Source organism: Corapipo altera, unplaced genomic scaffold, assembly GCF_003945725.1.
Source record: "Corapipo altera isolate COAL_440 unplaced genomic scaffold, ASM394572v1 301, whole genome shotgun sequence".
NCBI classification, from domain to species: Eukaryota; Metazoa; Chordata; class Aves; order Passeriformes; family Pipridae; genus Corapipo; species Corapipo altera.
In genome coordinates this window covers 4,448,272-4,472,349 of record NW_020884926.1, presented here as the reverse complement: position 1 = coordinate 4,472,349, position 24,078 = coordinate 4,448,272, and the positions used below count along the sequence as shown (strand labels likewise).

At 42.6% G+C, this 24,078-nt stretch overlaps 2 protein-coding genes across 7 annotated transcripts in view; both read right to left on the bottom strand.

Moving 5' to 3' along the window:
* The window catches only part of VPS13D (vacuolar protein sorting 13 homolog D), a 92,785-nt gene extending 83,299 nt beyond the window's left edge, over nt 1-9,486 (bottom strand). For 4 of the 6 annotated variants that reach the window (XM_027658112.1, XM_027658113.1, XM_027658114.1 and 1 more), the window contains exons 1-12: nt 9,457-9,486; nt 6,893-7,061; nt 6,124-6,201; nt 5,699-5,889; nt 5,328-5,408; nt 4,896-5,012; nt 4,572-4,676; nt 4,069-4,239; nt 3,352-3,452; nt 2,733-2,901; nt 1,275-1,367; nt 341-551 (exon numbers count right to left, since the gene is read on the bottom strand). In XM_027658112.1, coding sequence (XP_027513913.1) covers nt 341-551; nt 1,275-1,367; nt 2,733-2,901; nt 3,352-3,452; nt 4,069-4,239; nt 4,572-4,676; nt 4,896-5,012; nt 5,328-5,408; nt 5,699-5,889; nt 6,124-6,201; nt 6,893-6,989 — 1,414 coding nt within the window. In that variant the 5' untranslated portion in view covers nt 6,990-7,061; nt 9,457-9,486. The remainder of the gene's footprint in view (nt 1-340; nt 552-1,274; nt 1,368-2,732; nt 2,902-3,351; nt 3,453-4,068; nt 4,240-4,571; nt 4,677-4,895; nt 5,013-5,327; nt 5,409-5,698; nt 5,890-6,123; nt 6,202-6,892; nt 7,062-9,456) is intronic. The other 2 variants (XM_027658116.1, XM_027658117.1) reach the window with 1 other exon arrangement.
* A 342-nt stretch (nt 9,487-9,828) lies between these two features.
* TNFRSF1B (TNF receptor superfamily member 1B) lies at nt 9,829-23,614 on the bottom strand. The gene is made up of 10 exons (XM_027658281.1): nt 23,539-23,614; nt 18,365-18,467; nt 17,177-17,305; nt 15,940-16,089; nt 15,049-15,142; nt 14,778-14,965; nt 14,065-14,139; nt 13,471-13,508; nt 12,697-12,961; nt 9,829-12,126 (listed from the first exon to the last, which is right to left on the bottom strand). Exons 1-10 carry the CDS (start codon nt 23,590-23,592, stop codon nt 11,843-11,845), a joined length of 1,380 nt encoding a protein of 459 aa, XP_027514082.1. The 5' UTR covers nt 23,593-23,614; the 3' UTR covers nt 9,829-11,842.
* Nucleotides 23,615-24,078: the final 464 nt, after the last annotated feature.

Genomic DNA, 24,078 nt, shown 5'->3' with positions numbered 1-24,078 from the left:
TTCTACTTTAATAAGGTAATGTAAATATAAATTTACAAAGACCCCAACAACCCAGGGCTGTTACTGTTATACCGAGTCACATGAATAGAAAAAGCCCCAAAGCTCTTTGCCATAAACATCAACAATAGTGGAAGCACATTTATTGCACATAACACTTTGGAAATCAGCAGGTTCACCAGGTCCTGAGATACTCAATCAGGTTGTCAAGCTCTAGGCAGGTTCTGCTCTCTGGGTACTTCAGGTGACACAGGGAACCCTTTAACAGCACAGAACCAAAGAGCTGCTTCTGTTCATCTGGACCAGGTATCACACCATGGTAGCAAACCCTGTATTTCCATACCCAGGATGTCTTCAGGATTCCACTGTTCCTTTGGGTCTGGCAAAAGCGCTTCAAAAGGTTCACCTTCATATGTCTGCTGGGTATCTCCATACCAACCTCCCCAGCCAGGAAACCAAGACTGGAGGTACTGCAGCATCCCAGTGCTGCTGCCATGGGTGGATTCTGCAGTAGGGGAACCTCCAAGGGAATCAGGCAAGGGCTCTTTGACATTCTGTGTTTGAATATTGAACACACACACACATTACTGCTGGTAAGTGAAAGAGTATCACAAGTGTACAAAAACATCACAATAAAAACACAACTCCATCTCCTGTTTACTCAGCACTCCAGCAGTGTCTCAATCAATACTCAGCCTACAGAAGAGCAGCAGTACAGAAATAACACACAGATCATCACTTAGAGCTGCACATTCATATATGAAGCCATATGTCATTATTTAAATCTTAGTCTAGAAAGACTAAGCCAAAGAAGAAGTCATTTGATAACATAAAGCACAGCTCTAAATTTTAGCAATTGTATTTCAGAGAGAGATGACATTGAACTGTTACAGAGATTAATCCATGTTTTATGAAGTGTGCCCAGCAGTCATTTCCATGGGGCTCATTTCTGCCACATATTTATTCTGGGAAAACACTCATTACAAGCCCTCATTTCCACTATCTGTTTCTTTAAGATGGAGAGTACCCGCCCTAGAAATTCTGGCAAGGATACTGCTGGGGAAGATCATCATATGACTAGGCAAAAGATTTCACTGTGCAAGAGACACAACAGTAAAAACTGCAGGAACTGAACATTTGCAATTTTAGCATTAATACCACACATCTAAATCAAAGCAAATACATGCTAAGGCTCTCCAGCAGAACAGAACACACAATACCTCAGAATAATCAGCTGAAGATTCCAAATATTACCCTGTATGGAGAATATTCCTCACCTCAACCAGGTCATGAAATTTATTGTGAACTATCTCATACAGAATCTTCAGCTCTTCATAAGTCTGCTCATCCTCAATGCGATGCATTTCTGCCTGGAAAGACAAAAAAGGTCAAGCACCTGCAAGTAAAAGAATACAGCATGTTGTTCACAAACATTTCAAATACCTCTGCACTGAGTTAGAGACTCGTAGGAACAACTAACATGGCATTAATGACCATACCCAAGTGTCCATGTGGGTAACTGCAACCCTGACATTCTCCTCAACTACAAATACAGTTTATTTGCACTGTAAAATATATTATTTTAACACTTTTCAGGGTAAAAATCCCTTACCCAACTATATCCTCCTATCAGAAATCAGAAGCAAGATTTGCAGCACAAAATGTAAGCCATGGAAAGTAACCTGACTGAACAGGATGCCTTGCTTAGCCAGGAGCAAAAACAGCTGCTGTCAAGCAAAGAAGGTGGAGGAAATGAACTGTGTAATTTAGGACAATGTAGTATTCATTGTCAGCTACTCAGACATGTTGTCTTCTTCGTGCTGATTAACAAGTTGTTTGTGGAAATGATGACTTCACCTAAGCCTAAAGAATCTTATTGTGGAACAAGAAATCAGAAGACATTTTTCTAGTCCACTGCCATTGCCCTTGTTACATTTCACAGCTCTGCTGAACACAATACAGGTTCTATGAAAGTAACACTCTACTGCTTTGCCAGGTATTGTAAAATTTTCTGTACAGTGACCTACTCCTACAGCTCATCTCTAAATAACATAAGTATAGACTACAGACAATTTAAAGTATGAACAGATTTGTATCTGTAATTAAGACAGGTGAGGTACATGGTGCCCTCAACTGATTCAACAAAAAAGTCCCAATATATATAAAGATAAAAAGCAGCTAATTATAGTTCATGGGGTTTTTTTTCCTGAAGTAGGTCACAGGTTAATTATTTGGGGCACTAAATTCTTCATTCTAAAATCAACTGTGGAAAAACAAAACAAAACAAACAATAAAGGACCCCCAAACACATTGTCAACTAGCCACAATTTTTCCCAATTATCTACCCAACCACACGGGCAGACATATTTCTGATACTTAAATACATTTTGGATCTGTAGAGCACACGAGTTAAGAAAGCATGTCACAGGCTGACATGAGCATTCTATAACAGTTAATGCTATTTTTGGTGAACACCAGTTACAGCTCAAAAAACAGACAGCTTTCTGCAGAGCAAAACAAAAACACAGGAACCCTGCAGCACACACACCTCCCACAGGCCCAGGTTTCATCTTTAAAAGCTCAGCTGTGGTCAGAAGAGAGTGTGTTCAGCAAAAATGGCTGCAGTACGACTCGGGGTGTCTCTAAACTAGACCAGATTTTAAATTTGGAAAGACGAAACGACCCAAATATAAGACGATTAATTAACACTGTAGAAGAAACTCAGATCTAAATACCTGCTCTGCAGCAGTCAGTGCTTCCCCCTTCAGCTTGCTGTAGTACAGGTCAGTGTAGGACACGGCATCCCGGGCCCGATGCAGCGCAAATTCCCACGTGGAACGTTGTCTCTGCTCCCTGATCTCCGACAGATTCGCGTTCAGAGCAAAGATCCACCATTGCCGGCAGCTGGAAAAGTGTGAAATTACTGTCTTACCAGTAGTTCATAAAAAAAAACCAACCCAAGTGCATGGCAAACTGGTGAAAGGTCCAGGAGATTCAGTGGGAAGCAGTGGGCAGCTGGCCAGGAAAGGCAGCAGATGGGCTGGTTCCACACACTGGACAGGACAGTGCTCCCCCAAGTCCCACCACCCCAGTGGGATTTGGTCCAGCTGTCATGGATCAGGCAGAGTCAAAATGCTGAGTTACATAAACTGGATTGAAAGCCTCGGGTAAGGATAATTTTAAATTTGAATTATGTCTGAATATTTGCAACTGATTTCTGAGGTAGAGGAATAAAATATTAACTGGATCTCTAATATTTGGCTATTGTGTACCTTTTGTTTGTGTCTCATGCTAGTTTCCCTAGTATAGCTTTTAATGTCCTATTAACAACATCACATATGGAGATGTACTTACTTCTCTGTTACTGTAACCTTTGGTCTCCACTTCCTGAATTTAAGCTGTCGTTCCTTTCTTGCCAGTTCCTTTAAAAATCCCATGATCTGCTGGTACTGCATCTGTTAGTGAAATAATACACAAATCAATGAGGCAATACTGGAGTGCTTTCCAAAGCAAAGAGGAGGGGACAAAACCCAAACAAAAACCCAACCACACGCTTAGTTTATCTGCATCAACGGCCTGCACACGGCTTCAGAATTTAGATTAAGGTTAATCACAATTCATAATTTTGTCCTCCAGTGTCACATATCTTCTCCCAGCAGGTAGTAGTTCATGTGTGACATTCCATCTACAGCTTCTTTATTTACAAATGTACAGAATGAAATCTCCTTCCATCTCAGTTATCAACACAACATCAGCTGCTACTGTATATTCTATAGACTGAAAACCCCCAATGCATCCCTTCTGTTGCTACAACAAACAAAACATTTAACTTTTTTGCAATAATCAGTTGCAGTAAAATAATTCAATAATTTGGAAAGCTTGGCTTTAAAACAAACAAGTTATTCAACATATCCATTTGAGCTGCCTCTCAAATAAAATCTTTCAGAGAGTATTCATTTTACGCTGCAGTAATGGTATTTAAGATGTTACAAACATAAAACTGCCACATAAAACAGCCACAGTTTTATGGTCCCTGTTTCAGTTACTGAGAGGTAAATGGTTGGTATTTACCTGTGAAAGCTTCAGGGGAATAGTCTCAAGCTGAATGTCACATTCCAGCCGTGGAGTGTGGCGGGATCTTAAAGGCTCCTTGGAGCAGTTTCTCTTCAGAAGAGCAGAAGTGCAGACAGGCTCCATGATGTAATTGTGATCCCGACTCTCCATGCTTCTATCCATTGCTTCCTGTGGGTTACAGGCAAATTACTCTCTAAGAAGTGAGTGTCCAATACTTATTAGGATGCATTGGTTTCATATATTAGAATGTACTTTATTTGCATGCCAGTCCATTGAAAAAAAAACCTCTTAAACACATTCTCTCCTGAAAAGCAAAACAAGGTATCTCACAGCACAGCCTTTGTGGGTTGCACATGTGTCCTGTCATTAGAGCATGAAACCATAAACTTCTGTTGCTCTTGAAATCATCATATCCAATAAATTCTGAGTCAGTTGGGTCTTCAGTATAGAAGGGAGACTAACAACAATTTCTCTTTCATATACAAAACCCCTCTCTGTACCTGCAGCTGACCAGGAGGGAGGTCACCCAACAAAGTGCAGTTGGTATCCCAATAAACACTGAAATCAGCAACATCCAGCTGTTTTTTCCGCATGAGCTTCTCCACCTGGAGTAGAAAAAGTGGAACAAAGTCAAGATCACACACCACACGGTGAGTTTTCAGTTCTACACACTCAATAAACAACATGAAATGCTCAGGATCAATTTATTACAACGACCAAAAGATTATTAAAATGCCATGTGGTTTACTAAACATTTACCAGGCCCCATAAAATGCAGGATCCCACCCGAGCTGCCAGGAGCTCTCAAGCACAGTTGCACTTACTGGTTCAAACACTGCATTTTGCATCGAGACGTTTTTGATGCACACGCCAAACGCGAAGGGCTGCGAGGGGTTTGTGACCCCATCTTCAAACCTCAGATGCACATCCTGGATTTTTAACTAGACAGAAAAAGAACATTTCTAGAGACACTGTTTATATCATTGCAGCAGACAGCAGTACTTTTCTTTAACACTGATTTCTGCAATTCTCTAATTTCTGGTAGTTATTTAGACCTCACAGAAATCCTGTTCCTCTCTTCTGTATTTGTACTCCCTGGTTCTGTCTTCTCCTCAGATCCCATTAGACCCTGTCCTTCTCCCCCAAAACCAACAAGCCACTTTCAAACACAGTGTACTTTTTTTTTCCCTATCCCACTATTATTCTCCATTTTAAAGGCAAATAAGCAACTGCCAACCAAAGACTCACAGACTTACTTCAATGTTTTCTACAATTCTTGTGACTACAGATGCAGTAACTGAGTACCAGTAGGATTCCCCTTTCTGCTGTTGTTCTTTCTAAAAGAGAAAATAGGGATGAGCATTACCAACCACTGTAACAGCTGGTCAGGAGAAAATATCCTTTGACACACTGAAATCACTGTTAACAGGGAGAAAGAAAAAACCCCAACTATTTCAGTGTCTCCAGCATATGTGGGACACACGACATGATGGTGAGGGGTGGTGGGGCACAAATTGCACTATGTCAGCATGTACAAATCAAACTCTAACTTCATTTCCTGTGCATTTGTTCTCCCACTTGTTAGGTCTTAAATATAATCCATACATGAAATACAAGCATGACTCACTTTCCATTTTTCCTCAAGTGCCAGCAGAAGGGCTTTCTTGTGTTCTCTCTCTTGCAACTTCTCCCTTTCCTCATCAAACTCTCCCTTTTTTTCTGGTGCACCAATGAGGTGCAGTTTTGAGACAGATATCACCCATGGATCCACATGTGGACGATAAAAAGGGATCTGCAGTGTTATTTTGCCAATGAAACCTGGATATACAAAACAGAGACGCTGTCAGATTCCTGTGAAAACTCACTTTATCACCCTTAGAAAACCTCAAAGCAAAAGTGGTGTAAGAAACAAACAAGCTAAAATAGAAATAACCTGAAAATCAGGGTACCTCATTTGTTCAAGCTCTGACTCACAGGTAAAGGGTCCTCTAAAACATGCAACACCTCCTGTTTAGAAAATATCTGTCCTGCACACACAGGCAAAATACAAACCTGCCTTTACTTCAAATGGTAATTCCAGTTCCTTTAAAGCATCTTTTTTCAGTGGCAAGTTTTCCAGTTCAACAGCACCTATACAAAGCAGAAAAGAAGACAAGTCTGCTAAACAGAATTATGCTAAAGAAAGCCAACTTGAACACTGTAAGCCTAAAATGACTGGTATTGTGTTTTTTAAAAAAAGCCAAATAGGATTTCATGAGAACAACCAACCAGGTTGTGTTACAATCATAATGGTTACTTAACACACTTGTTAATTTTCTGATGTCATGGGCTCAAACTATTTGATGAGGTCACCTAGAAGCAATCTCCTGTGAGGTTTTAGATCTGCACTTCACTGTAACCATGGAAGAAGCCTTTCTTTATCATCTTTTCAAAAGAGATACTTATTTTCTTAATATTGCCAAAAGCTCACACAGAAAAGCCTTGAAGTGTTACAAAATATTCTCTCTAGAAACAGCAGATAACACAGGAAAGGGTGAATCAGAGAGTATTGATTGGAGGACTCTGTACAAAGTACAGAACTCGTGGACATAACATGACACAAATCAGATTACAGGGGAGTAACTACGAGCACCAAAAGGTAAGAGGCAAAGACTGCAGAACACTTCCTGGCCCAGTAAAGTTCTAGCACCAAACCCTGAATTAAATTAAAGGTTAAACACAATATTAAGTGATTATTTCTATTCCACCTTGCAGTTATTACTGAAACACTTCTCTCTTTTTAAATCACAGTATGAAAACACAACAGAAAGGCCTCCCTCACCCTTCAGAAGTGCCACTGAGAGCTGGTCTGTGTTCAGGTTATTGACATATTTGCCCAAGTAGGTGTTCAGGACCCAGGCTACCAATCCTTCCAACATGACTGTCCTGGAGGAGGGCAACTAACGGTTTTCTGTCATTTTCTGGATTTCTCTTCCATAATTAGCCTTGCTCTGAAAGAAAAAACAGGAAGAAAATTATTGTCTGAAATATCCACTCTCAGCAGAGCTGACATACCACTGCCACTGTAATTCTTACTGTGATCTATCCAAAGAAAAAGAGAAGTAAAATCAACTAAGGTTGATTTCTACCTTTAAAATGGTTTATCCTGAGTGCTTTAAGGGTCAAACCAGTTTCACACAGAGCTCTGGTGATTACACACCACTCCCATTTGTACATTAAGTTCATCTTTCCATCCTTTTTCCTAACCAAAACACGACATTTTGTTGCAATAACCAACAAGGCCAATCTACAATCCTCTTCCAGAAAAGGGAAGGCTAAAATCCCACGTTGATCTGAAGCAGTTTTGCAGTGGCCTCCTCAACCTCTGGTGCCAGTATTTCCTTCATGCTGGGTTTGGCACAGCCTGGTCTGAAATAACAGCCTGGAGCCTATGACTGTATTTTTGTAGAATTCCTACATGGCATCTGTGAAGCAACTCCCCAAGCCCCTTTTTGGGAGAGCCTGTGTGTGGGAAGTAACCAGATACAAGCCCCATAAATAGCTCATCAACAGTTACTCCAACAGGTTTCCAAAGTGACAGCAGAGATTCCTGCACTGGGGAGGGGAAAAGTTACATTAGAGCAGCCCCACTGCTCAACATTTCCCATCACACTCTTCTCCAGACATTTCTGTTTCAACCTATGTGGCAATCAGGGCATTAAAATCCCAAAGCTCCTGTCCAAGTTTTTAACCAGTGAATTGCAAAAGTGCTATGAGCTTCCACAAGGGCAGGATGGAGCTTGGCACAGTGAGGAAAAAAAGCATGCAGGCCATTTCTTGGGGTTAGAATGGAGTAAATGTATCAATTTTGTGCTTAAAAAACTCTCTTAATCCCCCAGACCTCACTAAACCACAGAGTTTTACAGAGCAGAGAAGTAAGATACATAATTTATTTACATCTGGCAATAGAAGGAAACAACAACTTCAAGGGTCACATTTTAAATTTCATATTAGGATTTAAGGTTTTCCCATGAGGAGGTCGGGTCAATTTTAGGCACCCCCATTTAAGCCTTTATTTCTTTTTTAAAAAGCCAGTGAAAACATTTAGTTAAGAACTAAATAAAATAACCAGAACTAAGCAAACAATGAAAGGCTTTTTCTAAGGCCTGAAAGTGAAACCATGCTGTCCTGCAAAGTGAAACAGAAAACAGCACAGGGAAGTTTGACTGTCACTATGTCACAGCTTCATATTATACGTGTTTGACATTTTTATCTTTGTAAAATTTCTCAACAGTTTTCAAAAACACAATAGTATTATTCCACATAATAAAGTCTGAGCATTCTTACTCTTGGGCCACAAGCTTATATTTTTAATTCTAATAAAAGGTTTTTATTCTAGTAAAAGTGACAAGAAAGCTGAAGACCAAACAAAAGCAAATACAGTCATCCTTATCATATTGCCACTAAAAAAAAGAAGGCAATAAAAAAGAGATCTACAGGTGTTTGGAGCCAAAGCAGAGGAAAGATGTTGAAGGAACATTGAGATCAGCATCCAGGGGCTGAAATCCTCCAGTGCATGAACAGTTCCATGCCTGAAGTCACCCTAAAAGCTGTAAATAAAGTAAATCACCTCCTTAACCTTAACTCGTGGGACGTAACTAACCATACGGGAATCTTCCAAATGTTTTAAGGCTTTTACACTTTTAACGTGGTTAAAAATGGCACTGCTGTGCCACCGGCGGAGAAAAGCAGGACATTTCTTTTCTGTCACTGTTTTAGTTCCCTTAACACACACGCAGAGAGCACAACGGGGACCAAAGCCCAAACCAGGCCGTGGCTCAGCTGTGGCTCCTTTTCGCCGGGAAAAGCAGCGATTTCCAATCCCAGGGGAGCAGCGGGAAGGGAACGGGGGCACTGCCAGAAACCCCCCTCAGCCCGGTCGGGCAGCACCCCCGGGGCAGTGCCGGGCACACCGGAGGAGCCCCGCGTGGCCCCGAGGGAGCCAAAGGTCACCTTGCCCCGGGGAGCCGGAGGGACCCCGCGCTGCCCCCGCCGGAGGGACCCCTGAGGCGGCGAAGGGCCCCGGCCCTGGGGGAGGCCCTGAGGGACCCCCCCCCGCCTCCAGGCCACGCCGCGGGGCTGAGCCCCCCCCCGGGCCCTGCCCCAGCGCTGCCCCGCGGGGGGCGCGGGGCCGGGACCCGGCGCGGCCGCCCCTCGCCCACCCTCCCCCGGCTGGGGCGGGGCGTGCGGCAGGGAGGGGCGCCCCGGGCCGGGAGCGGCGGCTGACGCAGGAGGGAAGGGGCAGCGGCGTTCGGGAGGAGGGGGGGTGTCCCCCGTGCCCTCTCCGTGTCCCCCCCCTCGGTCTCCCCGTTACCTCCCCCGTCCCCCCGGGACCCCCGGACCCACCTGCGCTGCGGGCGGGGGGCGGCGGGCGCGCGCCGGGCGGTCGCGGGGGCGCGCCCGGGCTGCGGGAGCGCCGAGCGATCGATTGGGGAGCCGGGAACGCCCCCCCGAGGGCGGGGCCCGGTAACGGGGGCGGGGCTCGGCACCGCCCCCTGCTGGGCGGGGCCGGGCTCCCCTCACGGCGCCGCGCGGGAAAATGGGCTGTAAACAGCCGGGTTTGGGGCTGAAAAGTGTCAAATGTCTTTTATACCGGGACCAGAAATGGGTGTTAACCAGAATTACTGGGCTTCTTTTAATCTTTCTTACCCAAACTGAGGCAAGTTCGTCTCCACGCGGCTCGTTTAAGTCCACCGGCTGTTGTTTAAACACAATTTTCAAACCCCTTGAGGCGTTTGCCTGCAAGGCTCACCATTGCTTCTGAGTAAAATGCCATCACAATATTTCATTATCTAAATAATAATAAAATACAGCTGTGTTTAATAAAGAGCTCAAGAAACTTGAAAATACACGTATGTATAAAAATGCATAGCTTTGCATTTGGAGTCTTTTTACATTTTATAAGCAAAATCAAGGTCATTTTTCCCCACTTAAACATCATTTTCCTTCTGTCAAGCAGCTCCTTAATTTGAAAACCGTGTAAATTAACTGCTGTAACAGGATCCTCCTTTTTAATGTTTTTAAAACAAAAATCTTCCTCTGGTGCTTCCATGTGGCCCCAATATCAGGAGCCAACAAAAAATTATGCTGAAAATATCACAGTGCAAGAAGTTCAAAGTGCTGGATAAAATAAGGTTATTTTCTTGCCTAAATCTTCAGTTTTTTAATAGTTTGAGCGTGCCCGTTTTCAAAGTCTTCCCTGAAAATTACCTTCAAGTGCAAGTTTAAGATACAGTTGTAAAAGGTTTTCTGATAGTAGAACTATAGACCTGTTTGTGCGTTCTCAGTTCCAGAACCAAGTAACCTCAGAGCTTTTGTGGGAGTTTAAAATTCGTATTTTCCAAATCCGAATTCTCTTCTGTAGCAGTAGAAAAAATCATATTGCCAGACATCCTTTTTCAGTCTAGGGCCTCAGAAATAACCACTGTGTTTTAATTTCTGAGGCAGAATAAGACAGTTCAGTTGGAAGCACAGGGATCCTCCAGTCCAACAGTGGGTTTATGGCACAAAAGACAAGAGTTGTGCCCACTGGATGACTTCACTGTGGTGTGACTCAGACACACTGGGCTGCAGATCCTGGTTGAACACAGCCACCACAATTGTCAGTTAAGTCACAGGCTGTAAAATATAATTATGGGAAGTGGGTTCTTAAAGACTGGCTTCCAAACCCAAGACCTGATTCAAGAAGAAACCCCAGTAGTTTTCTGCCAGAGGTGGTTGGAGCTTCAGCGTCATCAGGCAGTGAAGTGGAACAGGATTTTCAGGTTCTGAGGTTTGAGTCAATGCCGTTTATTACAGATGATGCTGTGCCATCTTTGAGAGACCTTTTCCTGAGGGCAGTGGGCAGGAGCTGTTTGGAAAGATAATCACATGCATCTGCTCTAATATTCACTGGAACACAGGGAAAATATTTTGGGTTTATGGTTAACCTCAACAATGAGGTCAGAATCAATCAGGGAACATGTTACATCAGCCAGGACACAGGGTGACACACTCTAGAGCTGTCAGTATAAGGAACTTACTTCTACCCCAAGACAACAACTATTCAATCTTGTATTTCTCTTCTAAAACAAAACGAACTATGTACAGGCAATGAAATGCTGTTGTTTAGACATAATAGTTGTAATTTAGTAAAAAAAGCTCATTTCACTTCTTGATATCCTGTGTGTACTTATACTGGAGAAATTTGGTCTGATAAGGAGCAAAAGCAAACTAATAATAAAAGAAATATCCAGGAGGATGAGGGGAAGTGTGCCTGTGAAGATCTGGTATGGGAAATGGAATGCAATAGTTTTAAAATTAAATTCAAATGGATAATTCCTGAGCATTGACTGAATGATAATTTAACTCCAGTCCCTTAGAAGTGCTGGTCACAGGAATGTTCTGGGCACCTGAACCCAAATTGTCATGACAAGAACTCTCAGGTGGAAAATTAATGGCATAAAATTAGAAAAATGTTCCTTTTCCACTCTGGTAAAGGTCTTTCTAGGGTATCAAAGAAGAAAGGGAAGAATTGGCCATTCAATTTAAAAGAAAAAGCATTCAAATTTTTAAACTGCAAAGAACTTCTTTCGGCTTTCAAAGCTTAAAAACCTCTAAAGCATCAGTGTCTATATTTGTCTGAGATTTCAAGTCTCCGTAGGAATGCTACATTTGCCATAACATTTGTTTTATAAGACATTAGAAAATGATCAATTTTATCAGTCAGTCAGTGTATGATCTGTAATTTCCTTTAACTGGTTTTCATCCCAGCATCTTGAATACCCAGAGGAACCTTCTTTTCTTCTGGAAGTAAGGTTTGAAGTAAATTGTCCTCATTTTCCACTGAGACGTGAACTTCAGTTTCACTTTTTGAGGGATTTTCTTCTTTTGAAAGGGGAGTTTCTTCCCCTGTTGGGGAATAAGAGGGAATGTTTCCATAATCCATCTGCTCTGGGCACTGGGAACTGCACTCTGGGCTACAGACTTTGACAATGCAAGTCACATTCACCTGCGTTCCTCCGTTACCAGAATGTTCTGTCAAATAAACAGAAAACACATTAAACATGAAAAATGAAACCCAGAACGGGACAGTTGGATTCTTTATCCACTTCTTTGACTTATAGTTAAGATAGATACTCAATATCTTCTTGCTTCCCTTAGTTTGGTCAAGCTGGTGGATTTGCTTGTAAATTTTGGTGGGTTTTTATGGTGCCATAAAATCCACATCACCTCAGAAATAAAAAGCCTACAAAAATCAAGGCAGAGCCCTGGATCACAAACAATTCCCTGCCCATCTGTTGCCATTTCAGATGGTTGTGACAATGTTTTCTTACTGCTCCCTTTGGCTCCTACTGCCACTCCCAGGTGAGTGCTGACCACCTGATCCCCTACCCCACAAATACCTGTTAATCCACTGAACAACCACCTCTCTACTGTCTCAGGGTGACAGCTTAAAACAACCACTTTTTCTTTTCAAAAGTTACTAAATTTTCTCTCTGCTCAACAGGGGTCTCATGTTTTATCCTGCCATTTAAACTGCTGAAAAAGGCTCATAATTGGTAAACAAATTTCAAGGGGTTCTAGATCATTCTGAACCATTCCTACCTGAACTCCCAGAGCTGTGTCTGTCTCCACTGTGGAGTTTAAAACCTTCTGCAGGTGGATGTTGCTGCTGAAATCCTTCTGGTTTTCTCTTTTCATCATTCTTTTTACTTTCTACACTGACTCTAGCAGTTGGATTATTCAGGTTGCCACTGCTGGACCCAGAAGTTCCCAAGAGATGCTGTTCCTCCTGTTCAGAGTTGCTGGAGTTCTGCAATCCTGTCTCTCTCACTTTTTTGTCACACTGTTTTTCTGGGAGGGGAAAAGGCTGGAACATTTGCAGAGAAATACAAAAAATTAGTATTTAAAAAAACCCAACATACAGAGAACTGGTCAGTCCTTAGGCAGCTAAAGAAACCACTGATGATTGGAACTAGATGAGTTTAAGATCTCCTCAAACCCAAGCCATTCTATGGTAATTTCTATTTGTGTAGTGATGACTTTAACTAAATTCATATCAGCTCATTAGGGGTTCAACAAAATGAACTTGTCTCCCGAAGGCACCCACAGCACCACACTGATTATCTAGAGAACTAAGGCTCTAAAATCTGGTTTTCTGCCCCCACCTGTGCTTTACTGCTAATAAAGTGAGGAGAGTGTATTGTGTGGGCCATGTAAAGTGCATTTTACACCTGGCTTGGGGACCAAACCACCCCATCCTCACTCCAGTTGTCTTTCTGCTGTGCAGTTTTTTATTACTTAAAATTAAATAAGACTGCATGATTTCTGTACAACTTTTAAAGAGGTGGGAGAGATGGAAAGGATGGTGGCACTCACCAAATCTGCCTCTGTAGCTGGTGCAGAGAACACAGGGGCTGCAAGTGAGCAAAGAAATTCATTAGCACCCAAACCTGCTGCAAAAGCTGCACTCTGAACTAGTCTGAGTGATATCCCCTGATCCCAGAATAAACTCCTAATGTACATTTACACACAGCTTGAAAATGGTGAAGGCTGTATTATATTAACCTTGGAAGGTGACTTAAATTTAGCCAGCAAGCAAATTCATTTCAGAGGAGCCTCTGCAATGAATTCCTAATTTTTATAGCATAGTGTCAATGAGGAAAGGTATTGATGGCCATACACTACAGTCATGTCTGTTTAATGAGAACACCTGATCATATCTAATATTTAAATGATGAAGTACAAAATATTTAACAAGCTCCAGCACAACTGTTGCACAGTTGTCCAACTCCATGAGGGTGTTGTGTCTTTAGACAATTACCTAAAATCTGAGGAACAAGACAGATTTGAAGAGAGCTGGCATCTTCTGAAGCACTAACTTCAGTCAACCACCAGGCTCAGATTAGTGAAACAAGGTGACACTTTTTCCAGTGTTTACAGATTTGCTTGTTTTCAGTTCATGAGTCTTACCTTTTTTTTTAGAGACTAAGCAATAACCCAAAATAGCAGTTATCAGGACCAGTAACAATGGTCCTGCTACTGCTCCTGAAAATAAATAAAAAAGAGGAATTATTTAGCAGGTTGATCTGACAAAGGATTGAATTAGCAAAAGGTAGTCTTGTAGCTTCTGTCCATGGGTACAAAAGCTAAATTCACAAATATCAGGTGTGTGACGTTCACATTTGATGCCTCTATTGTCAGATACAAGAGTTTGTTAAATACAGGCCAGGCAGCCTGGAATGCTCCTAAACATCTCTGTCTTCTGGATGGGCTGTGAACAGGAGACAACACACCTGCACTTGGGAATCCTGTCTGGGGAAAGGCTGCCAGAAGGCTCCAAAGACCTCTCACTTAGGAGGTTTATCAAGTCAGGTTTGCCTCAGCCCAGAATCTAAGATACAACTTTTTCTACCAGCTACAGCAGCAATTCTCAGGAGATGCCTTCTTTTAACTAGTTTGGGGATTTTCAGAAACGTTTCCAGAATTCCAAGGACTGTAGAACACACGGGGGTAGTGCAGATGCAAAGGTAAAAATGCAACTCCCAACAAGCAGTGTGATATTAATTCAGCTCTTCTGAGGTTCTGTTTGGGTACAGGTAATTGGTTTTACAAAGAAACTGAGAACTAAACATAAACTTGGTTCCTGGGCAGACAAAATTGACTTTAAATGAGTTAAAGCTCACCAATGGTGGGAGACAGGTCAGGCACAGAGTTTAACACGACGGGTCGAGTTATTATTTCGGGTCTGTGGGGAGCTGAGCTTTGGGTCAGGAGCAGGTTCAGGATGGTGTGAGGTAGAACTGTGGCTGTTCCTGAGTCGCTGCAAACGGTGTCATTCCTGCTGTTCCCAGGAACAGCCACTGATTTACAACTGCAAGAAACAGAAAGAGAAGGTCAGAAAGGCAGCAAACCCTGGGCACAGGTAAGGCTGCTGTGGGACAGACTCTGGCTTACACTGTGTGGGGTGTGCAGCTGGTGTCGTAGGATTCCTCAGGGGAGAAAGTGCCAGGAGGACAAGGTTTGCACTCTGTGTCTGTGCTGTCTGTCCCTTCAAACAAAGAGGAAAACTCCAGTTAGTCTGGTGAGAAACCAGAGAGACCAGAGAATGAATAACCAAGGTCTCTGTAGATCCTGGAAGTGCTACAAAGGCAGTGCATAAAATACAGCCTGGAACTGTCACAGGAGAGATTCACTTGAAGCACCCAACCCAAACACACTTCAGAAGATTAACCAGCTGTTAGTTTGGTGCCTCTGACAGTCAATCTTTTTCAAAGTCTAAAACCCCACTAGTAGTTCAAATGTGGTGCTGCAGACAAAGCTGAGATTTTTCACTAGTCCCTGACAGACTGACCCCCTGCTGTTGGAGTTCTGCATCTTCTCAAATGATCCCTGATTTCTTAAAAATATTTGCTGTTTTGAATTTTTGAATATTATTTATCATCTTGAGACAGAGATATTATCAGAGTGGTAATCTCCATCAGCTAATAAAACCAGGTCAATTCTGCAGGACAACATGGAGTCATCATTATTCACTGTGCCCAAAACTCCACCTGAAGCACTGTGTTTCCAGGAGGAATTAAGTGGTCTTGAACCTCAGTCACTTCTACAGAATAAATCACACAGTAGAGCAAAACAAAGTTGGATTAGTAACTCTATGATATATGGCAGTAAAAGACTGCAACATGTTGTCCCCTTGGATGTACCTCTGGAGAATACTGTCACTCTGGTTAGGGCCTACTTGCTAAGAATGTAAAAAAAAAAAAAAACACTAAAAAAGAGTGTCTAATTGTAGGGAATTAGGGTAGAGTAAGAGTTCAGTAAGCAGAGTGTTCAAAATTAAATTACCTCTTCTGGAAACTCGGTACCCTTTGCCACATTTTTTATGCACTCTGCACATTCTGCAGTACTCCTCTATTTTGGAAACGCAGTACTTGTGGGGTGGGCAGCTACAGATCCTGTCCTGGGACTGAGTGCATGTTTGATTCTCCACAAGCCCTTTTTTTAAAACAAGAACAAAGCAAGATGTTATTACCAACATTTCAAATCACAGCCTACAACGTTTTGGGTGAATATGAGATGATGCTCACATACCACAAGCTGAAGGTAATTTTGCAGCTTTGGGCTAGTTTAGCATCATAAACCAATTATGTTAACATGCTCCAATGTCTACCTTGTCAGAAGAGTTTCCTCTCTCTTACTCTCTCTGGGCAAGGAGGAATTTGCATTTGTAGAATGCACCTTAAAACTCTGCACCTGCAGCTGTGGTATATTTTATCATAACCCCAAATATGCACATTTGTGTTACCTGTGTTCATCACTGCAGTACCTGGGGGCCACAACTGAGATTTGCAGCCTGAGCACATCATGCAACTGTATTTAAAGTGTTTGGAGACTTTACTACACACATTTTCATACTGTAATTAACCAGCTTTGTAAGATTATCTGTTTAGATGAGACTAAAGATCCTTTGAACAGCTTAGACTGTATCCCTAAAACTCAGTGAGTCAAGTAGGTGATTTTCAACACCAGTTTCCATCAGAAATGATGGAGAACAGCATGACTGAGTCTGTTCCTGATGTGATCTATCAGCCCAATGTACAGATGTTGGTACAATTGGTACAATGTACTGCCTTATCTAAGCTGATTCAATGACCAGAACCAGAAATAAAAACAACACAGGAATATCACAACTGGTGTTTGCTGTTGTCACTTTGGCAGATAAATCAAGAAATTACTGGACACTGGAAATGCAATTATCCATTTACCCCTGTGCATGCCAGGTCTCAAGATCTTGACTAGACATTATAAGCAGGAACTCATTCTATTGGAACTATTTTAGTGATGCAGTGCCCAAGTTTCTGAGAATATAAGCTTAGTGTCTCATTTTTAGGACTTAGAAAGAAAAAGGGACAGGGCCCCCTGCAAGAATTGTCCTTGATTCTTGTCCCCAAATCTTACCAAAAGCATGAGGATATACAAGTGGTAGACAAAATCTGCCAGGAGAACTGACTGGGTTAAACCAAGCCTAGTCTTTGAGGAGGCTGTTAAAGTCACAAATGGCTCTTTACTAATCCAGGCCTACCTTTCCTGCAGGGTGGTGAGCAGGCAAAGCACTGTGGGGACCAGTTCCAGATGGCTGTGTAGGTGTTGGGTCTGCAGGGCCTGCACTTGGTGTCCACAGTGTGACTGCAGCTCTCTGTCTTGTACTGACCTATTAAAAAAAATAAATGAAACCAAAACAGAGAAAGCATCTCAGTGGAATTGCTTAAGGTAAGGTTCATTCTCAGCTGTAGAACCCCTTCCCTTCACTGGCACTATCAGATTTAACTCTGATTTATGTTTATCATATTTGACCCCTTTTCTTACGTTCAGTTCAGTGAATTCCAGCCACATTGAAAACAAGGCAGCCCCAATACTGAAGAAAACCTCTCAGCATATCCTTAGATGCAGCTCCCACAGTACAAAGGAAAACACCTCAGTTGCTACTTCCCTTTCTTGTGAAATGAGAAGGAATATAAAAGCCAGTGCCTCATATCCTCTACAGAAATATCCTGAAAACATACTCAGAAAGCAGGATTAACACTGAAAAAATCTGTGTAGCTGCCTGAAGAATCTATGTTTCAAAAGAAAAGGCCCTGGAGATGAGCCACATGAATTATTGCCAAAGACTTTGTTTTTCCATGTACTTACTTGAAGCTTAAAATTCTGCATCCTACATCCTGCTAATGATTTAGGCTGATGTAGTGCTGAACAGTACATAAAACAACAGGAAAAAGGTTTCATCTATGAATTACCATCTTCCATCCATCATGTTTTTAACAAAGGAAGTTTGACAGACATTTCTAGATAAAGTCAGTTAATTCAAGCAACTGCAGCTGCTTCAGCAAATACTGATTTCCTGTTTGTACTTCTGGATCTGACAGAAACTCAGCATTTATGGTGACAAATCTCCTTTGCTCAGCATGTAATGAGGAAAAAAAGGTATTTTTTTGCTGTGTCTTATATAATAACATAGTTAAAACTTGTTGCAAAACCTCTAGTAATAAATATTCAAATACCATTACTACCCCCAAAAAACCCCAACCCACAAGCCCACCTTTCTGCAGATAAAAAGTTTAGCTAACTACAGATCACCAGTAATTATCCCTGGAGTATAAGACGTGACAGCTCAGAGCAGACAGCCACAATGCACTACAACATCAAAAAAAAAAAAAAATAATCAAAGAAAATTGGCTAAATTTGGCTGCATAAAGTTTGAACTGGAACCCACCTGGAGGGCACTGGCTGCAACATTTATTAAGTTCTTCAAAATAGAATTCAGTGCTGGGATCTTTGCACTGTGCAAACTGTGGTGTATAAGGCAATGAATATTCCTAGGAGAAATTAATGGGAAATCATGAGTCACAAGTCCATTCTGACCCTGAATTAGAGAGAAAAACACTTAAAGCCCGGTGCAATTACAGCTCCCTTCCTTGCCAGGGCACTGATGGAGCCCTGATGAAACAGAATACAGCAGAAGCAGGAGAACACACAGCTTATGAGACTATTTTGAAGCCTGTTTTTCAAAGATCTGTCACAAAGAACAAAGTGATTTCTCCAGGTTTTACGTTCAAAAGAGTGCAATGGGATTGGCATCACACCCACTCACTACTGCATCCCCCCAACCTAAGGGCTGGGAGCCTTGTCCTCAGCTGCCATCACTCAACCAACCTCTGACTAAACACCAGTGAAACCCAAATTCTTGCCTGTGGGTTTGAGGGAGAAGCATTTTCTGCCAAGTGGGCTGTGTTAAAAATGACCTGTTTCACCAAAGGAAAGGAAAAAGGCTCGAATCTTCCCAGGTATTTAGTGATTCCTTCCTGAATGAGAAAGGCCTTGATGTTTTGAAAACGATGTCTCCAAAAACTGCTTGTGAAAAGCAGCACCTGGCAAAAATGCAGGTCAAATGCAGGAGGAACAGTCATGAAATACAGGGTGCCTACAGCTCACCCTGATCAGCGCAGCTCAGTGACTTCAGTGAACAAATGTCACAATATTTGATAATTGCTAACTGTTTTCAAAGGGAAAAACACACTCAATCAAAAGAAAAATGCTCCTGTTAGGTAGGACAAGTGTAGGAGTTTCCTGCTAGATCAGCAGCAAGGGGCTGTTCAAAAATGATGTGACACTGCTCAGCTTTGTGCAGTCTGAAGAGACTGTTGCATGTATAATCTACACACATTTGGAGAAATCACTGCCAAAAGGAGAAATCAAAACAGGAACAAGCTCCTGGGAGGGTGGTAATGAAAATATCCTTCCTCCTTACTGGAACACATGTTAATTATCTATTGTGTCTTCACATTACAGATAAAGCAGACTAACACTTCCCATTCTCAACAATCACTTAAAGGGAATCCAACGTTTTCTTATGCAGTTTGTGAACTATTTTCTCTCTTATCTAGTTGTGATCAGAAACAGGATTTTTCCAATCTCCTTAATGGTCAGTGTCAAAAAGAACATTTCCTGAGAATGTGAAGGCAGAGAAAAGTCTTCTTGAGTTTAGGTATCTGAGGATGGGCAATGACAAATCACCCTGTTTGCAAATGTGAGCTGGCACTAAAATCTGATGAAGGAAAAAAGGGCTTTGCTCTCATCAAATGTATTTTTCATTTATTTATTAAAAGAGGAAAGATCAAGCGTTGTCATCCCACTTTTGTAGTCGCTGTGATCAACTTCATTAAAACAAGCACTCGAGAGCCTTTTCAAAACACAGAACTTCACTGCAAGAGCAGACACAGGGGAAAAAAAAAAAGGAGAAGTACATTAAACCACATCACAAGTTATCCTGCTGCTGAGGCTTCCTGGCCAAAAAAAAAAAAGTTCTTATCTCATGCTCTGAACTGTCTGTTGTAAATCCTGCCCTGTGGGCTGCAGACACAGAAAAACCTGTGGGTTGCTGGGCTCACACTTGCCTCTCTGAAGCTGTGCTTCAAGGGATCTCTCTGCTGTCTGATACAATCTCTCTGACATTTTATCTGATGAGCTGTTGCTCTCAGTGCCTTACAACTGACAATTCTTCCCAACTGTCCTCAAAGGACATGAGGGGAAACTAAAAGGGATTTGTGACTGGTTTAGATACTCATTTGTTTAGTACTTACTCCCAACATAAACCAGTTTAATCAAAGCTGTCAAATCTGGCAGAGGAAGTACAGGCCCTTTACTAGTTATAAAACTCCCCTGGATTTCTGGGCTTCAAAACCCCCACTTTTTAGAGCCATCTCACCAATCCTAAGGTCCAGGTTGGGCCATACAAATATTTGTGTAGTTCCCTTGGCTACTTTAGGATGAACAACTGATGCCTGGAGGCCAGATTCCATTCCACAACCTTTGCATTTTGTTACTGTTTGTATCTCTCCCAAGTCCTCATTTTACTCTCTGTTTTTGCCGTGATTCACTGTTCTACAAGCAGATTGGGTGAAGGAAAACCAACCTGATGCTCCCTGTTTTGCATTACAGCCTTGGAACTTCTCAGCTTATGTGGCCATGTCTAATGGCAGCTGATTTTAAAGAGATTTATATCGACAAAAGGAAGACTTTGGAAAACTTAAATTTAATCTGACAGGTACAACTAGAATTAAAATGCCCCATCTATCTGGCAGCAGAGGCACAAACATTCTTTAACACGAAATTTAGTCTCGCTCTATGCACAGCAACCAAATTAAGCAATGCATTTTGGCACAGAAATGGGTAAACTATGACTGTCTTTTACTACACAACTCACCAGGGAGATTTTTGCAATGCCTGTGCACTAAGCAATAACTAAGAAATTACACATACAAAGGCAATGACTCCAGACTCTCCAGAGTCCCTGCACTCTTTGAACCACATTCCCATTTGCACTACAGACACCCAGTACACAGGGGACCTACTTTCTCACTGGAGAGGAGCAGGCTAACAGCAGTCTCCACACCAAGAGCACTTCATGTGTAATTAAATTTAAGTATCTTAAATAATAAAAATACATGTTAATATAATGATGAATATATATATCTCCATTCACATCGCATTCATTTTCACTTAAGAAGGCCATTTAAACAAAGATATTTAAGTGTATATTTTAATCCTAACTACCTTTTTATTGGTCCCCTTGCCTGCTTCAAACTGAAGCTGCCAATCAAAGGAGTCTGAAGAGGAACTACATCTATGCACAACGTTCTGTTCGCACATGAAACCACAATGAAGTCACTGAGGCCTCTGTCGTAAAAGTCTGTTCCTATGGAAAGGACCTGAGGTACAGAGACACCCTTTGCTGAGCTACCAGACCTGCTGGAGACAGGAAAAACCCCCAATTCTGTCTGAAATATTTAAACTGGTCATTAACAAAAATAATTCTGTGAAAGATTAGTTACCAGATAACAGCATCTCACCAAAATGAGCTGGAGCTGTTTCAGGCTGCACCAACTATTCTCGCACCATGAAGTTTCTTTTAAAGCTGCACAGATCTCTAAGATATGGGTCCATTATGTGAATTATTCTCCCATCCTATATTGCACTTTATTTCTATTAAGCATGAGTCCTTGTACAACCACACACAAAGAGATTTACAGCTCCACATTCCCCTTCCCTGAGCAAACAGTGTCTCTGTGCAAATTCTACTTCATTGCCACCCACCATCACAACATGAAAACAGCTTCCCAAAAGAGAAGGCAGAAGCTGCACAGAACATGGAAGCTACTCCCAACATGCCAAAATCATAGAAGTCAGAAGTTTGTAGGAAGACAATCTTTATTATATGTCTATTTGGGAAAACATGGATACTTCACCAGCTCTTCTGTTTGAAAAATTCAGGCTATTTCTGAGTAACTCTGGTGACTCAGTTGTTCAAAATGGTAAAAGTAATGTTCAGTTCCTGTGACTGACACAGGGAGTGAGGCCAGGAGTGTTCAGAGAATTTCAGCTGAATGAGATAAAACAGGAAATAGTGTCACTCAAGAACTATTGCTTTGCCAATTTGTCTCCCTCAAAAATAAAATAAGTTTTCTATAACAAATCGCTTCTTAAAATTGATATAATAGACAGGGGTTTTATTCCAGCTCTGTGGCAGATGTGGTACTTCTGAAACTACTCTGTTTGTTTTTCTGACTTTATATGGAGACTTTTCTTTGGTTTGTCACAATGCAGAAAGAAATGCTGAAAATTTCCTTCATTATTTCCATCATTATGTTTTGCCATGTTTAGGGTGAGAGGAGAGTTAATTCCTTTTGAGTCGAAGCCCCTTGTTCAGAAAGGAACACGACAGAACTTTACACTTAAATTCTGAGACCCTCTCTTCTTCGTCTTTTGTACCCTACCCACTGCAAAGTGTCCAGTAAATCAGGTTCAAAATATCATCAAAATAAGAAACAGTTAAAAGAATTATTTTAATATGTTGTCAACCTACTATAGCACCAAGTACTCTTTGAAAGACCACTGTGTAATTCCAGGCTCAATACACATTCTGACATCCTCACCTGGTTTCACTGAACCTTTGTCTTATCAAGCCTAAATTCCTGTGATTAAATAAACATGTACATAACATGAATATCCCATGAAAACACAATGACCTGGACATCTCAGCAGCATTTCCATATTGGTCTTCACGATCCTGGACATTTTAAAATCAGACAGAAAAATGCCATTGATAGACCAGTACAGCAAGCACAGAATCCAAGACAAACAGATCCCATGGAGCTCTTTGGTTGAAGCAGTTACCAGCCCTCATTGCCAAAGAGTGGTACAGCTGGACACGAGAGAGAACAGTCCCAGCTGGAATGAGAGAACAGTCCCAGCTGCAGCACATCAGGTCTCCACTGTAAATTAAAAGGCTTTTCTACGTAAATAAGGAAGAGTTCTAGGGAACCAACAGAGCACAACAAGCTCTTCCTGTTCGAACAACGGTGTAAAATGCGTACGGATTTACACCCTGCACTTGCCAGGACACACACAGTTTTTACAAATACTCAAACAGGCCTGAAAAACCAACCTATTCCCAATGAAAATCCAGGAAAAACGGTTTCGTGTTGCTTTGGGAAGCCAAGAAAAACAACGGCATAGCCAAGGGGAGCCGGGTGAGCTTTAAAGGAGTCTCAAGAGCAGGACTTGAGGCTGCTGCAGAGATCACAGCGAGTTCTGTGTAAGAGGGGGCAGACGGGCGACAAGGGCTACAAAGGTGACACGGGGCCGGCAGGTGACAGAGGGCAGAGAGGTGACAAGGGCAGAGAAGTGACAAGGGCAGAGAGGTGACTCACCCACCCCACAGTGACACGGTGCCCGCAGCGCATCTCCGGGAGCGGTCCCCAGAGGCGATGCCCTCTCGCGTTCCACCCGGGGCGCTCTCGCTCCGCAGCGCTCCCCGCGCCCCAGGAGCGGCGGGCAGAACCCCCTCAGCCCCCCGCAGCCCCCCGCACAGCCCCGGCCCGCACTCACCCGCCCGCCCGCGGTCCGGAGCAGCCCCACGAGCAGCGCCCAGCGCGGCCACATCGCGCCGCGAGTGCGCGGGGCGGGGACGGGGCGGCCCCGGGGTGGGACCGGCCCCGCGGTGCTGCCCAGTGCCCGCACACCGGAGCTGCTCACGGGAGACTCTCGGCGTGTGGGAACCACACAATCACAGAATATGCCGAGTTGGAGGCGTCCCACAAGCATCATCGAGTCCAGCCCTCAGCCCTGCACAGGACCATCCTCAAGAGTCACACCCTGTGCCCCAGAGTATCATCCGAACTCTCCTTGAGCTCTGTGAGGTTTGGTGCTGTGACCACTGCCCTGGAAGGTCTCTTTAGTCCTATTTGTGCTCCGCTCATAGAATATCCAGAGTTATATCATCTCCTGGACTTCACCCCAAAATACGAACTTACCTTTTGCAGCATCCCAGCATCATTAATACCCATCCCATCATTCACTGACACCCATCCCAGCATCATTAATACCCATCCCAGCATCATTAATACCCATCCCAGCATTCATTGATCC

Bases quoted from the DNA above. Each gene is read 5' to 3' on its own strand.
- TNFRSF1B (XM_027658281.1), bottom strand. From the start codon at position 23,592: ATGTGGCCGCGCTGGGCGCTGCTCGTGGGGCTGCTCCGGACCGCGGGC. The intron at 17,306-18,364 runs GTGGGTTCCAGT...TTTTTTTAATAG, and splicing joins TTGCAGCCAGTGCCCTCCAG to GTCAGTACAAGACAGAGAGC. The intron at 15,143-15,939 runs GTAATTTAATTT...CTTTGTTTGAAG, and splicing joins GTACCGAGTTTCCAGAAGAG to GGACAGACAGCACAGACACA.